Source organism: Phocoena phocoena, chromosome 11, assembly GCF_963924675.1.
Source record: "Phocoena phocoena chromosome 11, mPhoPho1.1, whole genome shotgun sequence".
NCBI classification, from domain to species: domain Eukaryota; kingdom Metazoa; phylum Chordata; class Mammalia; order Artiodactyla; family Phocoenidae; genus Phocoena; species Phocoena phocoena.
In genome coordinates, this window is record NC_089229.1 from 96,109,290 (window position 1) to 96,121,340 (window position 12,051).

General features: G+C 54.5%; 1 protein-coding gene across 1 annotated transcript; it reads left to right on the forward strand.

Moving 5' to 3' along the window:
* The first annotated feature begins 9,040 nt into the window (after nucleotides 1-9,040).
* LPAR5 (lysophosphatidic acid receptor 5) lies at nucleotides 9,041-10,144 on the forward strand. Its single transcript, XM_065888294.1, has one exon. It carries the CDS (start codon nucleotides 9,041-9,043, stop codon nucleotides 10,142-10,144), a length of 1,104 nt encoding a protein of 367 aa, XP_065744366.1.
* Nucleotides 10,145-12,051: the final 1,907 nt, after the last annotated feature.

Genomic DNA, 12,051 nt, shown 5'->3' on the forward strand with positions numbered 1-12,051 from the left:
ACCATGGGGATGGTACTCAGGGAAGCAGCCCCCTGCCAGGAGGAGAAGCCCTGAGAAATCAGAGTTGGATTGAAGAAGGTCACAGCCGGTGGGTGTCTTGGGGACCATGTGGGCCATGAGGGCGTGGGTGTCTCCATTTCTGAAGCCCTGATCCCATGATCTCAGATGTGAATGTAGGACTGTCCCTCCGGAGGACAAGCTGAATGAGATTGTGTCCAGGGGGACCAATCCCAGACAGTAGGGTAGGACTTGCTCTTTATAGGAGGAAGGAAACAACTGGGCTGGAGCTCAGGAAACCTTTGCTGTGACGTCCAGTCATGGGCCCGATGGCCTGAATGTGGGGAGGAGCTGCATCTTGAAGCATTGGCCTTTAATAACCTGGGATCTCCCAAGACGTGTTCGGAGGACACACGTGTGGGGAGCTATACAGCATTCAAAAGAAAACATTTATTATGGAAAAGCTCAAACACGCACACGTAGAGAATAGTGTAATGCACTCCCATGCACCCTTCACCCGGCTTCAATTACCAACACGCAGTCAACCCCTTAAAGGCATGTCAAAGGCTCTGAGAAGCCCTGAAATAGAGAAACCTGTTCGACTTAGAGTTTCCCATACTCGTTCGACCGCACTGTCCTTTTTCACCTACCACTTAAAGCTTGTTTTCGAGTACTGAGCGCAGACAACCTGCCCAGCCCTATTGATCCAGAAGACAAGGGGCTCAGCCCAGGGTTCAGAGACTGGGGGCTGCCACCCCCCACACAGAGGGAGGTAAAAACCACATGTGGCAAGAACGAAACCACCTGCCGGAACCCAAAAGAGACGAGACAGCCAGGGGGAACTGCCGAGGCCAGCGGGAGGCTGGGGGTTAGTCATCTGGCATCTGTGGGTGGGTGTGCCAGTTAGCCTTCCCGGAAACTGCAGGGAGTGTGTGAGCCATGGATGGGTGGTTGGGTGGGAGGCATTACTGGGGGAGAGTCGGGGCTGCATTAAGTGTCATGATCTGCTGGGGTTTCTTCTCTGGCCGGTCCGTGGAGGCCACTGAGGGCACCGCTTCCTCCTCTCTCTCTCTCCCTGCCCTGCCCGGGGTTGGGTGCGTGCAGGGAGCTGGGATCTGCCGAGATCTGCTGAGGTGTGTGTGTCCCACCCACCGGGAACAAGTCCTACCAGCCCAGCCCGGCCCAGAGCAGGCAGAAGCCGGCTTGGAGCAGCGGCTGAGCCACAGCGGCGAGCACAGGTATGGGGGCGTCCCAGCTGCGGTTGAACCTCACAGGGGCACGTGGGGCAGCACCCCGTCTTTAGAAACGGGAGACATGGGTGGGGATGGAGGTGAGAGGGGGCCCTGGGCCCTGGGAAACCTTTTTGAATAAAGAATTCAAAAGGATGGCCTCAGGCAGGCGGACCTCAGACAAGAGGATGCTCCCTAGACCTGAAGCACCAACGCACCCTGGGGCCTGTATGCCTGGGAGCTGCGTCTGCCCCTTCACCCGTTAGGCCCCCCCCCTCCACCGCTGTCATGCTGAATCCCAGATCCCAGGCCACTGGGGAGGGAGGGCCCTCTGGGGATGGTTTCCAGCCCTTTCCCACTCTCAGATAAGACAACCCCTGACCCTCTCACCCCAGGGCTGGGCCTCTGCTGGTGACAATGATCTGATCTGATTAAACACCACAGGCGGGTTCACGGCACAGGTCTGCTCTCACAGTTATCCTTCCCAGCGAACCAAAGTGTTCTAGTGGTGCCTTAGAGAGATACTGCCTTCACCCAAAGTGTTCTAGTGGTGCCTTAGAGAGATACTGCCTTCACCCAAAGTGTTCTAGTGGTGCCTTAGAGAGATACTGCCTTCACCCAGTGCCGTTGTCTTTACAAGAAGATTAGGGACTTCCCTGGCGGTCCAGTGGTTAGGACTTTGCGCTTCCACTGCAGGGGGTGTGGGTTTGATCCCTGGTTGGGGAACTAGGATCCCACATGCTGTGCAGCGAGGCCAAAAATATATATATAAAAGATAAAGAATAAAGTGTTGGTAAAATTAGTTTAAAAAAAAAAAGGAAAAAAATAGAGGATTAGACCAGCTGTCTCCCATGTTCCTACAGCTATGGTAGGATGTGGCCCATGGGTGTCATGAAGTGGATAAAATTTCAGATACTGACCATGAGGTTGGGGGGGGGGTGATATGGGAGGGTGGGTGAGGCCTTCTGATACCTCTGCCTCACACCACTGAGGGCAGCTGCCCACCTGTTCCCCGGGTCTATGGGGGCCTCTCTGATGGGAAGGGGCCCTCCCATCAGGTCACATCTCCAGTCCCTTCAGGATGAGCTGAAGTTGTCGCTGAAGGGGAGGTGGAAGCAAGGCTTGAGGAGGAAGCAGAAACTTATTCGACCCGCAAGCCTCACCTCCTGGCCACCCAGAGACCCCAGAGCCCAGCTGTGCCTCTGTCTGATGCCCCCAGTGTGTACCCCTGCAACACGGAAGCCTTGCATGCCCAGGCCCGCGGGGAAGGGGGCAGCAGAGGCGTGAGGGCTACGTGTGGAGCACACTCAGTGCCACCCGAGGTCAGGGTGAGGTCCATGAAGCCACAGGCTCCAGGAGGTTTCTCTGAGGCAGCGGGACCCAGCCAGGCCCCAAAGCAAGGACCACCCAGAGCACAGGGCTGCGGAGGGTGGCTTGAGCCCATCTGAGTCTTGACTGGGACTACGTTTCCTGTGTTTTTCGGCTCTTGACAGCAGGGTGGAGAAATGTCTGCAGGTGGGGAGGTGACAGCCATGCACTGGGGAGACTTAAGTATGGAGCTGTAGGTCGCCTTTGCTTTCTGCCTTTTCCTAGAAAAAATTTCGGGAGGGATGAGATGAGAATACCCAGGGATGGTGCTGGAAAGGCAGGAAGAGAGGCTCAGGTGGGGAAGGGTGGGGGAGAGGCTGGAGCAGGAATCTGGGCTGGAGAAAGCAGAGCAGGCTGGATCAGGGAGGAAGGAGGATGGAGAGAAGATAGGACACCCAGCAGCGGGGGAGAACGTGGAACGTGGCCCCGAGGGCAGGAGGAAGCCATCCACTCAGTCCGGTGACCTGGTACTATCTCCACCCCACAGGCTCCCCAGACCCAGGACAAGCTGATGGGCAGGATTCGTGTGTACCCAGAGCAGCCCTGGGACAGAGCTTTTCACAAAGCCTCTAGACTTCTTGAAGCTTCCGCTGAAGGCTTAGCACGGTTTGGATCTGTTTGGGGAGTCTGAACCTACAGGCATTAAGAGGTCTTCACAATTACGAGCGTCTGTTGATAAAGGGTGCATCTTCCCGTGGCTGCCGAGGTGTAGCGGCAGAGGAAGTGGGCTCAGCCAGCAACGCGCAGGTCGCAGGTCAGGGAGCGCGCGCCGTGCGGGGGAGGTGGAGGGTGGACACGCTCCCTGGTGCCTGGCCACCAGAACCTAAAAGAAGGTGGGAGCTATTCCGGAGCTGGTCTTCTGGGGCAAGGAGGATGAGGATTGACATCCGCACTTTCCAAACTTCTGAAGGACGTGGATTCCTGAGGAGAGGAGGTGGGGAGTAGGGGGGCAGGAAGCACATGGAGAGGGTGGCAGACAGGAGGAAGCTGTCCAGAGACGGGGTGCCTCTCTCCCCTCCCTTTCTGTCCCAGATCACCCATCCCTTTCTGTTCCGCTCCCCTCTGCATCCCTGGTCAGGCGCCGGAAGGGTGGACACCACGGGCCAGCTGTGTGGAGGAGAGGAAGGGAAAGATCATGATGTAGCCTCCTGACCACTTTTATCCTCCATTCTCACTTCCTGCCAGGGCAGAAAATAGCCCTGCCCCTCTGACTTACCTCAGCAAAGAGTAATGCCCAGCCCAGCTCAGAGGGCAATGGGACAGGTCCCAGAGGCCCCGAGGACATAAGGAACCTGGGCCCCGGGTGTGCAGGTGGGAAGCTGAAGGACAGAGAAGCAGCGTGGAGGAAGGTGGCCGCGCACCATCTGGCGAGTGCGTGGTGTCGGGGGCTGGGATGTGGGCGGGGCCGTCCCCAGGGCCTCTCTTTGCCTCTCAGTGCCTTGGGGCCGGAATCTGTTTGTGCACATCTGCATGTGTGTGTGCTCCTGAAGCTGCCCGTCTGTCTGTCCGGCTAAGGATAATGTCCCTAGGCGGGGACGGTGTCTGCTTTCTCTCCCCTGGCTCGGCTGTCTGTGCCTCCATGCGTGCACACGTGTGTTACAGGCTGTGGATACACGTTGATTCGTATGTTACTAGGGATCTTGTGTGCACATCCCTCAGTGGACCCTTACCTGCGTGTGGCCTTGCACGCGCCCGTGTGTGTGTGTAGTGGCGTGCTCATATGACCTCCGGGCGTGCTGAGGTTACGGAGCCAGCGTGGGCCTCCACGTCCCCCTTCTCCCTGGTGAAATGAAATCCCAGTGTCTGTGCTTTTCTGGGGCACCTGCTGCCTCTTTGCTTTCCGTCTCCCGCACCCCCAACCTGACCTCTTGCTCAAGGCAGGATTGAGGAGAGTGCCGTGCCGCTCCTCCCCCACATCTAGAGCCCTCCTTCCACTTCTTGTTTGCCTCCTTTTTGGCAGTTTTTCCCATCTTTGCCATCTGGCCTGGCACTGTGCCCATTCAGCTCCACTGATGGGGAGCCCTCGGGAAGCAAGCGGATCGGGTGGGGACCAGGGCAGGGGCCTGGCAGCTCTCAACAGCTTGGGCCATTCTGTGTGAGTCTGTGGGAAAGGGGTGGCTTTTTGACAAATAAACTCAAGGGCTTCTCCGCTTTGGAATGGAGTAAGGCGAGAGCATCGCCATCTGCTTTCCTGAAGGATTCCTAACTCTACCTTTTAGCAGCAGCTCACCTAATACATTTTGGTCTCTTTAACCTTGCAACTTTGTTGACGAAAGACTTGGGATTCTTGGAAAATAATTTTCCATTCACTCGAATGATCAAATGTGGGCTTCCCTGGTGGCGCAGTGGTTGAGAGCCCACGGGCCGATGCTGGGGACACGGGTTCGTGCCCCGGTCTGGGAGGATCCCACGTGCCGCGGAGCGGCTGGGCCCGTGAGCCATGGCCGCTGAGCCTGCGCGTCCGGAGCCTGTGCTCTGCAACGGGAGAGGCCACAGCAGTGAGAGGCCCACGTACTGCCAAAAAAAAAAAGAATGATAAAATGTTAACTGTGATTGTAGCCGTAAACTGTTATTGAAGTTTTAATGCAAGCTGTTTCCAAACGAGCTTTTCAAAAGGGACATGCCTTTCTCTGAGTTATACATGTGGACAAGATAGTCAGGAATGTGATAAGAAGTGGTTGGACTGATGCAAGAAATATTATAACAGGATTACAGGCTGGGCGGACATGGGGGGAGGGGGCAGATTTCCTGAAAGGCAGCCAATGAATATCACAAGGGCCTGCTAGGTAGAGAGACTGAAGTGTGAGTGAGCCTGGGAAGAAAGCTGTGGAAGGTGTGGTCTGCACCCCCAGGACCCTACTGTCTGGCTGGGGAAGTGGGACAAAAGCACACGTCATAAAAAAAAAAAAAAAAAAAAAAAAAAGCACACATCATGACCTAAGGAGTTCAAAGCAGCAAACTGTGTCTGTAGGTAAGGGGAAATCATCAGGAAGGGCGTATCTGTGTGTGTGTGAAAGAGAGATGAATCTGTGTTGCCAGTGTTTGAAGTGGGAGAAAGAAGGAAGTGGGTTATTAAAAAGTATACGTTTCAATTGGACAAAGGAGGAAGTAAAACGATTCACCTATGGGCACAGATTTGATATAAGCAGCTATAAAAGTTAGGTGCTCTGTGCGGCATCCAGCCTCATACCCACCCACCCACTCTTATTGGAAGCAGCTTTTTGGACTTTGGAGCCCGGATGTCCTGGATTTGAGTCCTGACTTCACTCCTCACTGACTGAGCTCTTAAGTAAAAATCAGGAGAAACTCCTACCTCAAAGGGCTGTTGGAAGGATTAGAGCTTGTGCGTGTAAAACACCCTGCAAGATGGTGAGGGATCAGTAAATGGTAGCCATTATTTTTGACCCAACATTTATGGAGGGAGGGCTGGGACTACAGAGATGAGTAAGTCACAGTCCCCAGGCCCTCCCTCAAGGAGCTCCCAGGCGGGCGGGAGAGGCAGACCAAGAACAGCCAATCATAGCACTGGTGGGAACAGCTGACCTGTGGCCAAAGTGCTGGGAAAGCTCCAGTGAGGGGACTCGCCTGGTGGGAAGGGAAGGAGTCAGGAAAGGCATCGTGGGGACCTGAGAAACGATTGAGTTTGCCAGTTGGAGGATGGGAGAAAGGGCATTCCCAGTTGCAGAAGCAGCGCGTGCACAGACAGAGCCCTGAAGATGTAAGGTATGTGCAGAATTATCACTAGTTTGGCATGACTGGAGCAAAGGAGCATGGGAGGTGGACACGTTTCAGGAAGAGAGCCTGGCGTTACTTGCTTTTCAGCACGTTTAAGACCCATCTAGCATTATTTTCATTGATGAAATTGGTATTTTGCAGAGAAAGTGTTTCCTTATTCCCTTCAACTGTTGTACTATGCTTCTTACAAGTCTTAAACTGCTGGAGTCAGCGTCATGGTTGGGGGGAGAACAAACAAACGAACAAAAAAACCCTAGAAAACTTGTTATACTCATGTTTATAACTTGGTTCCATGTAAGGATTTAAGTGGTTCCTTTTGAAGGGAGTATGTTCCGTATCTTGGGATAATCGCTCAGGGTCTTTGGATAACTCCTCTCCCTAAGATGGCCCATGGAAGCCCATGATCATTAACATTATTTACAATAGTCAAAAGATGGAAAAACCCAAGTAACCATCAACAGATGAATGGGAGAACTGAATGTGGTGTGTATATATAGGAATATATTATTCAGCCATAAAAAGACTGTAATTCTGATACAAACTACCGCATGGATGGACCTTGAAAACATTAAGCTAAGTGAAATAAGCCAGACACAAAAGGACAGATATATGAGTCCACTCAGATGAGGTGTCTAGAATAGGTAAATTCAGAGAGACACAAAGTAGAATAGAGGTTGCCAGGGGCTGGAGGGAGGGAGGGAGGATGGGCAGTTATTGGTAATGGGTATAGAGTTGTTGTTTGGGATGACGAAAAAGTTCTGGAAATAGTGGCGATGGTTACACAACATTGCGATTGTACTTAATGTCGCTGAATTGTACTCTTAAAGATGGTTAAAATGGTAATTTTTAAGTTATGTATTTTTACAACACACAAAATAGAGGGCACCTGGGGGTTGCAATGCAGGGGTGGCTGCCGTGGCCTTATGGCATTAAGGAAGGTGGAATCCTACGACCAAGTCCTGTCTTCTAACTCCTCCGCCTCTGACCACATCCTTCCTCTGGCAGCTTTTGCCTGGGGACGGCAGTGGCTGTGTTCTGCTCTCTCCAGTAGCCTCGTCAGCACGCACGGTACTTCCCTGTCTCACTGCCACCCTCTCTGGGCCCCCTTCGAGCCCTTAGGACGAAACCATTATCTGCCCCCATCACGGAATCCCAACTAGGAAGCACCCGAGTCAGACTCTCCAGGGGAGCACCAGGAAAAGTTCAACCCACGGGGCCGTCCCCTGCCCGGAAGGACTGTGCTGGTGTATGCGATCAGCCTACGGCAGCGGTCCCCAACCTTTCTGGCACCAGGGACCGGTTTCGTGGAAGACGATTTTTCCACGGACGGGGTGGGGGATGGTTTCGGGATGATTCAAGATCATTACTATTTCTATTATTATTACATTGTAATATGTAATGAAATAATTATACAACCCACCGAAATGCAGACAGGAGGCAGAGCTCAGGTGGTAATGTGAGCAATGGGGAGCGGCTGTAAATACAGATGAAGCTTCGCTCTCTCACCTCCTGCTGTGTGGCCCGGGGGTTGGTGACCCCTGGCCTAAGGGACCCCCATTATATTACTGTCCCCATTTTACAGATGAGGAAACTTAGAGGGGTCAAACAGTCCAGCTGAACCAGGTCGCTCTGACCACAAACCCAGCCCACACAGGAGCAATCGTGGAGATGAGCTTGGGATTTTGTCCTGTACTTGGGAGTTTGAACTTTATTCTTTAGATAATGGGGAGTCAGCGGAACGGGCTGGTGCCAGGGGAGGGGCTCCACAGTACTTCTCACCACATAACAAAATACCTTTTTACATGGACTTTATTATCTGTCTCCCTTCAATGGAAGGGAACATAGGTGGGGGCAAGGCCTTTGTTTTGTCCACTGCTGTGAACATGCCTGGAACCTTCTAAAGTCTCAGTAAGCATTTGTATGGACTTCCCTGGTGGTCCAGTGGTTAAGACTCCGGGCTTCCACTCCAGGGTGCACAGGCTAGATCCCTGGTCGGGGAACAAAGGTTCCACATCCTGCATGCCGCGAGGCCAAAATGATAATAATAATAATAATTAAAAAAATAAAATCCTGGTAAGCCTTTGTAGAAGAAAGAAAGGAAGTAAGGGAGAGATATTAGTAGATAATAACAGTAAGCAAAGCACTTTAAATATATCATCTCGTTGAATCTAACGACCTCGTGAAGTAGGGGCCCCTCTCCTTTTTTTTTTTTTTTTTTTCCAGGTAAGGAAAATGAGGGGCAGAGAGATTAAGTCACTTTTCTGAGGACAAAAGCCCAGATTTAAACCTAGGCAGGACTGACTCTAGAGCCTGGGCATTTAGCACTGTGCCATAGAGCAGGCTGCAGAAAGCTGTTCTGGCCAGAAGGACGGTGGAGGAAAGATGTGAGGCTGAGAAAAGGCCCAAGAGGCCAGCAGGTTCAGCTATATGACATTTGTGTCTTCAGCCCTTCCTTGCACAGTCTTGACTTCTGCCTTCCCTCCTATGCCAGGTCTCCACTGAGGCTGATGAAGCTCTGACCAAGGGCATCTGATCCTTCGCAGCTGTCGACCCTGCAGCCACAGCCACAAGTCTACGTCCGGCCCCCGCTTGCTCTGGGGCTCTGTGCAGCCTCCAGGCCCCCGCCGTGGAGACTGGAGATGAACGCGAGGCCAGCACGCGGGTGCGCCCCCTGATGCCCCCGGCCTAGCTCCTCCTCGCCCTTTGGCACGATGCTGGCCAACTCCTCGGCCAACGACTCTGATCTCAGGTGCCCGGACCACCAGTCCATCCACCACCTGCACTTGGTGGTCTACAGCCTGGTGCTGGCGGCAGGGCTCCCCCTCAACGCGCTGGCCCTCTGGGTCTTCCTGCACGCGCTGCGCGTGCACTCGGTAGTGAGCGTGTACATGTGCAACCTGGCGGCCAGCGACCTCCTCTTCACCCTCTCGCTGCCCTTGCGCCTCTCCTACTATGCGCAGCACTACTGGCCCTTCTCGGACCTCCTGTGCCAGCTGGCGGGCGCCGTCTTCCAGATGAACATGTACGGCAGCTGCATCTTCCTGACCCTCATCAACGTGGACCGCTACGTCGCTATCGTGCACCCGCTGCGGCTGCGCCACCTGCGGCGGCCCCGCGTGGCGCGGCTGCTCTGCCTGGGCGTGTGGGCACTCATCCTGCTGTTTGCCGTGCCCACCGTCCTGGTGCACCGGCCCTCACCCTGCGCCCGCGACGGCCGCTGGGTGCACGTGTGCTTCGAGAACTTCAGCGACGAGCTGTGGAAGGGCAAGCTGCTGCCGCTCCTACTGCTAGCCGAGGCGCTGGGATTCCTGCTGCCCCTGGTAGCCGTGGTCTACTCTTCGGTCCGTGTCTTCTGCACCCTGGCGCGGCCCGACGCCACGCGGAGCCAGCGGCGGCGGAAGACGGTGCGCCTCCTGCTGGCCAGCCTGGTCATCTTCCTGCTGTGCTTCGTGCCCTACAACGCCACGCTGGCCGTGTACGGGCTGCTGCGCGGCCACGTGGTGCTGGCCAGTCCGGCGGCGCGCAACCAGGTGCGCGGGGTGCTGATGGTCATGGTGCTGCTGGCCGGATCCAACTGCGTGCTCGACCCGCTGGTGTACTACTTCAGCGCCGAGGGTTTCCGCAACACCCTGCGCAGCCTGAGCTCTCCGCTCCGGGCCAGGACCTCGGCCAACAACGGGGCTCGGGGGGCACTCGCCGAACCCACCGCTGAGACCTCCCACGCCACCGTGCCGGCCGCCGCCAGCCAGGGGCTGCTCCGGCCCTCCGACCCCCGGGGCTCCTTCACCCGGTACCCCGAGGACTCGTCCCTCTGAACGCACGTCGTGCCAGAGCGCCGTCCCCTCACCCCACCCCCACGCCTCTCGCACTCGCAGACACGCAGGGTGTGTGCACAGCAGGGCGGTGGGTTGGGCACTTGGACTTCTGAGCGGCAGCTCCGGCTCACAGATGCAGGAGGGAACAAATTGTGGGGGGCAGGGGCCCGGGGAAGGAAGAGCGCGGCTGCAAATGTCTTTAACTAGGTGGTGATGGCGAGCGCAGAAGGACCTCTTCCTTAGTACCTAGGAAGTGCTGCCGTGAGCCTGCCCGTGCAGAGGCGGGAGACTGGATGAAATGCCCTTGGCGGGGCATGAAACACGGCCCGGCCCGTAGCTGGTAGCTGGAGCAGAAGATGGGTGTCCTGCGTTTAGACCGACCACAGAGGTCTTCGGGCCATGGACGCCACCCACTCCCCTTTCCACCTGGGCTCTGCCTGCCCAGCACTGAGGCGTAATGCAAAAGCGTATTGGATGCCGGCTGAATTGGTTTCCTTCTTGTCTAGTGACTTTTAACAATTTAGATCTGACGCCCAGCGTGGGTGGGTGGGGGCAGAGGGGGTTTTCCTCCAAGTTCCTGGTCACTGTTCCCCTTTCTAGGTCCTGCCTTCCCCTTCCACCTCACCCACCCTTTCAAAAGCTCCTCCATTCTAGATCCTAAATCCACCCCCCCCCACCACCACCGTGTGTGTGTGTCTCTGCTGCTTCGTCTAGAATAAGGAGAACATTCTCTGTACTAAAGTGGTAGTTCTCCAATTTTGGGGTCTCAGACCCTTTTACAATCTTAAAAATGGAGAATTCCAAAGAGAGTTTGCTTATACTTTGTCCTTTTGATACATGACCATACTAGAAATCAAAAATAGTAAGTTTTTTAAAACAGAAATACCCAAGCACACATTCCAATAGCTATGAGAGCAAGTGTCATCACACTTCATGAAGCCTCTGGAAAACTCCACCGTCTACTCGTGAGACAATGAGTGAAAAGGACAAAAGACATCTTAGTAGTAGTATCATGAAAACGGTTTTGTTCTCGTGGACTTCCTCAAAGAATCCATCCTCAGATCACACTTGGAGAGCCATACCTGTACTGGAGTATTAGAGTCATGTGTAAAGTCTTCCCAGGCCATTATGTACATTGTTTTTTATCGCTGCAAGGAGAGGGCAATGCTCAGCAAATCAATTGCTAATTGTAGTCCGTAAGGCTTGGGGTTTTCGGGGTGGTGGTGGGGGGAGGAGTTGCACACCCAGTGAACACCACCTGGGGCTTCCAGGAGCTGCAGCGGGAGGTGGGGCTGGAACTAGTTGCACAGATACTCAGGAGGAGGTGGAGGGCTTCTCTGGGCAGGGAAAAGGGAACTGTGCCAGAGCCAGACAAGAAGTTTATGGGAAAGTAATAAGAGTGTGATGGACGGGAGGACGGGAGTAAGCTGACTGCTCTTGGCAAGCTGGAGGTAAGGAAATGGAAGTCTGGTTTACAGGCCACCTACTGTCTTCCCTCTTTAGCGTAGTCGGGGCTGGGAGGAATGGCGGAGTTGGCACTGTGACATCTTGAGACCCTGACATTAGTGAGATTCGTGAGGGAGTTGGTGCCATGCACACGTCCTGCATGCATTTCTGTCCCTATGTCTCTCAATGCTGTATGTTTCTGTATATGTGCGTGTGTGTGTGTGTGTGTGTGACAGTGTCAGAGTATTCCCGGGTGTGTCTCTGTGTGTTTAGTTCGGACTAAGACTTTTGTGTCTTTACGTGATCGCTCCAGATGGTGATTTACAAGGGTAAAATGACCCCTGGTGGCCAAACCGGAGAACTGACCCAGATTCCTCAGTGATGGTCGTGAAGTCGGGCTTTCCTCCATCTGGCGGGTTAGAGCCCTCACCTCCTGCTGCTCTAGAGAGGGCTTGATGGTT

What these genes read in the sequence shown, in the direction of transcription:
- LPAR5 (XM_065888294.1), top strand. Translation starts at nt 9,041, where the DNA reads ATGCTGGCCAACTCCTCGGCCAACGACTCTGATCTCAGGTGCCCGGAC.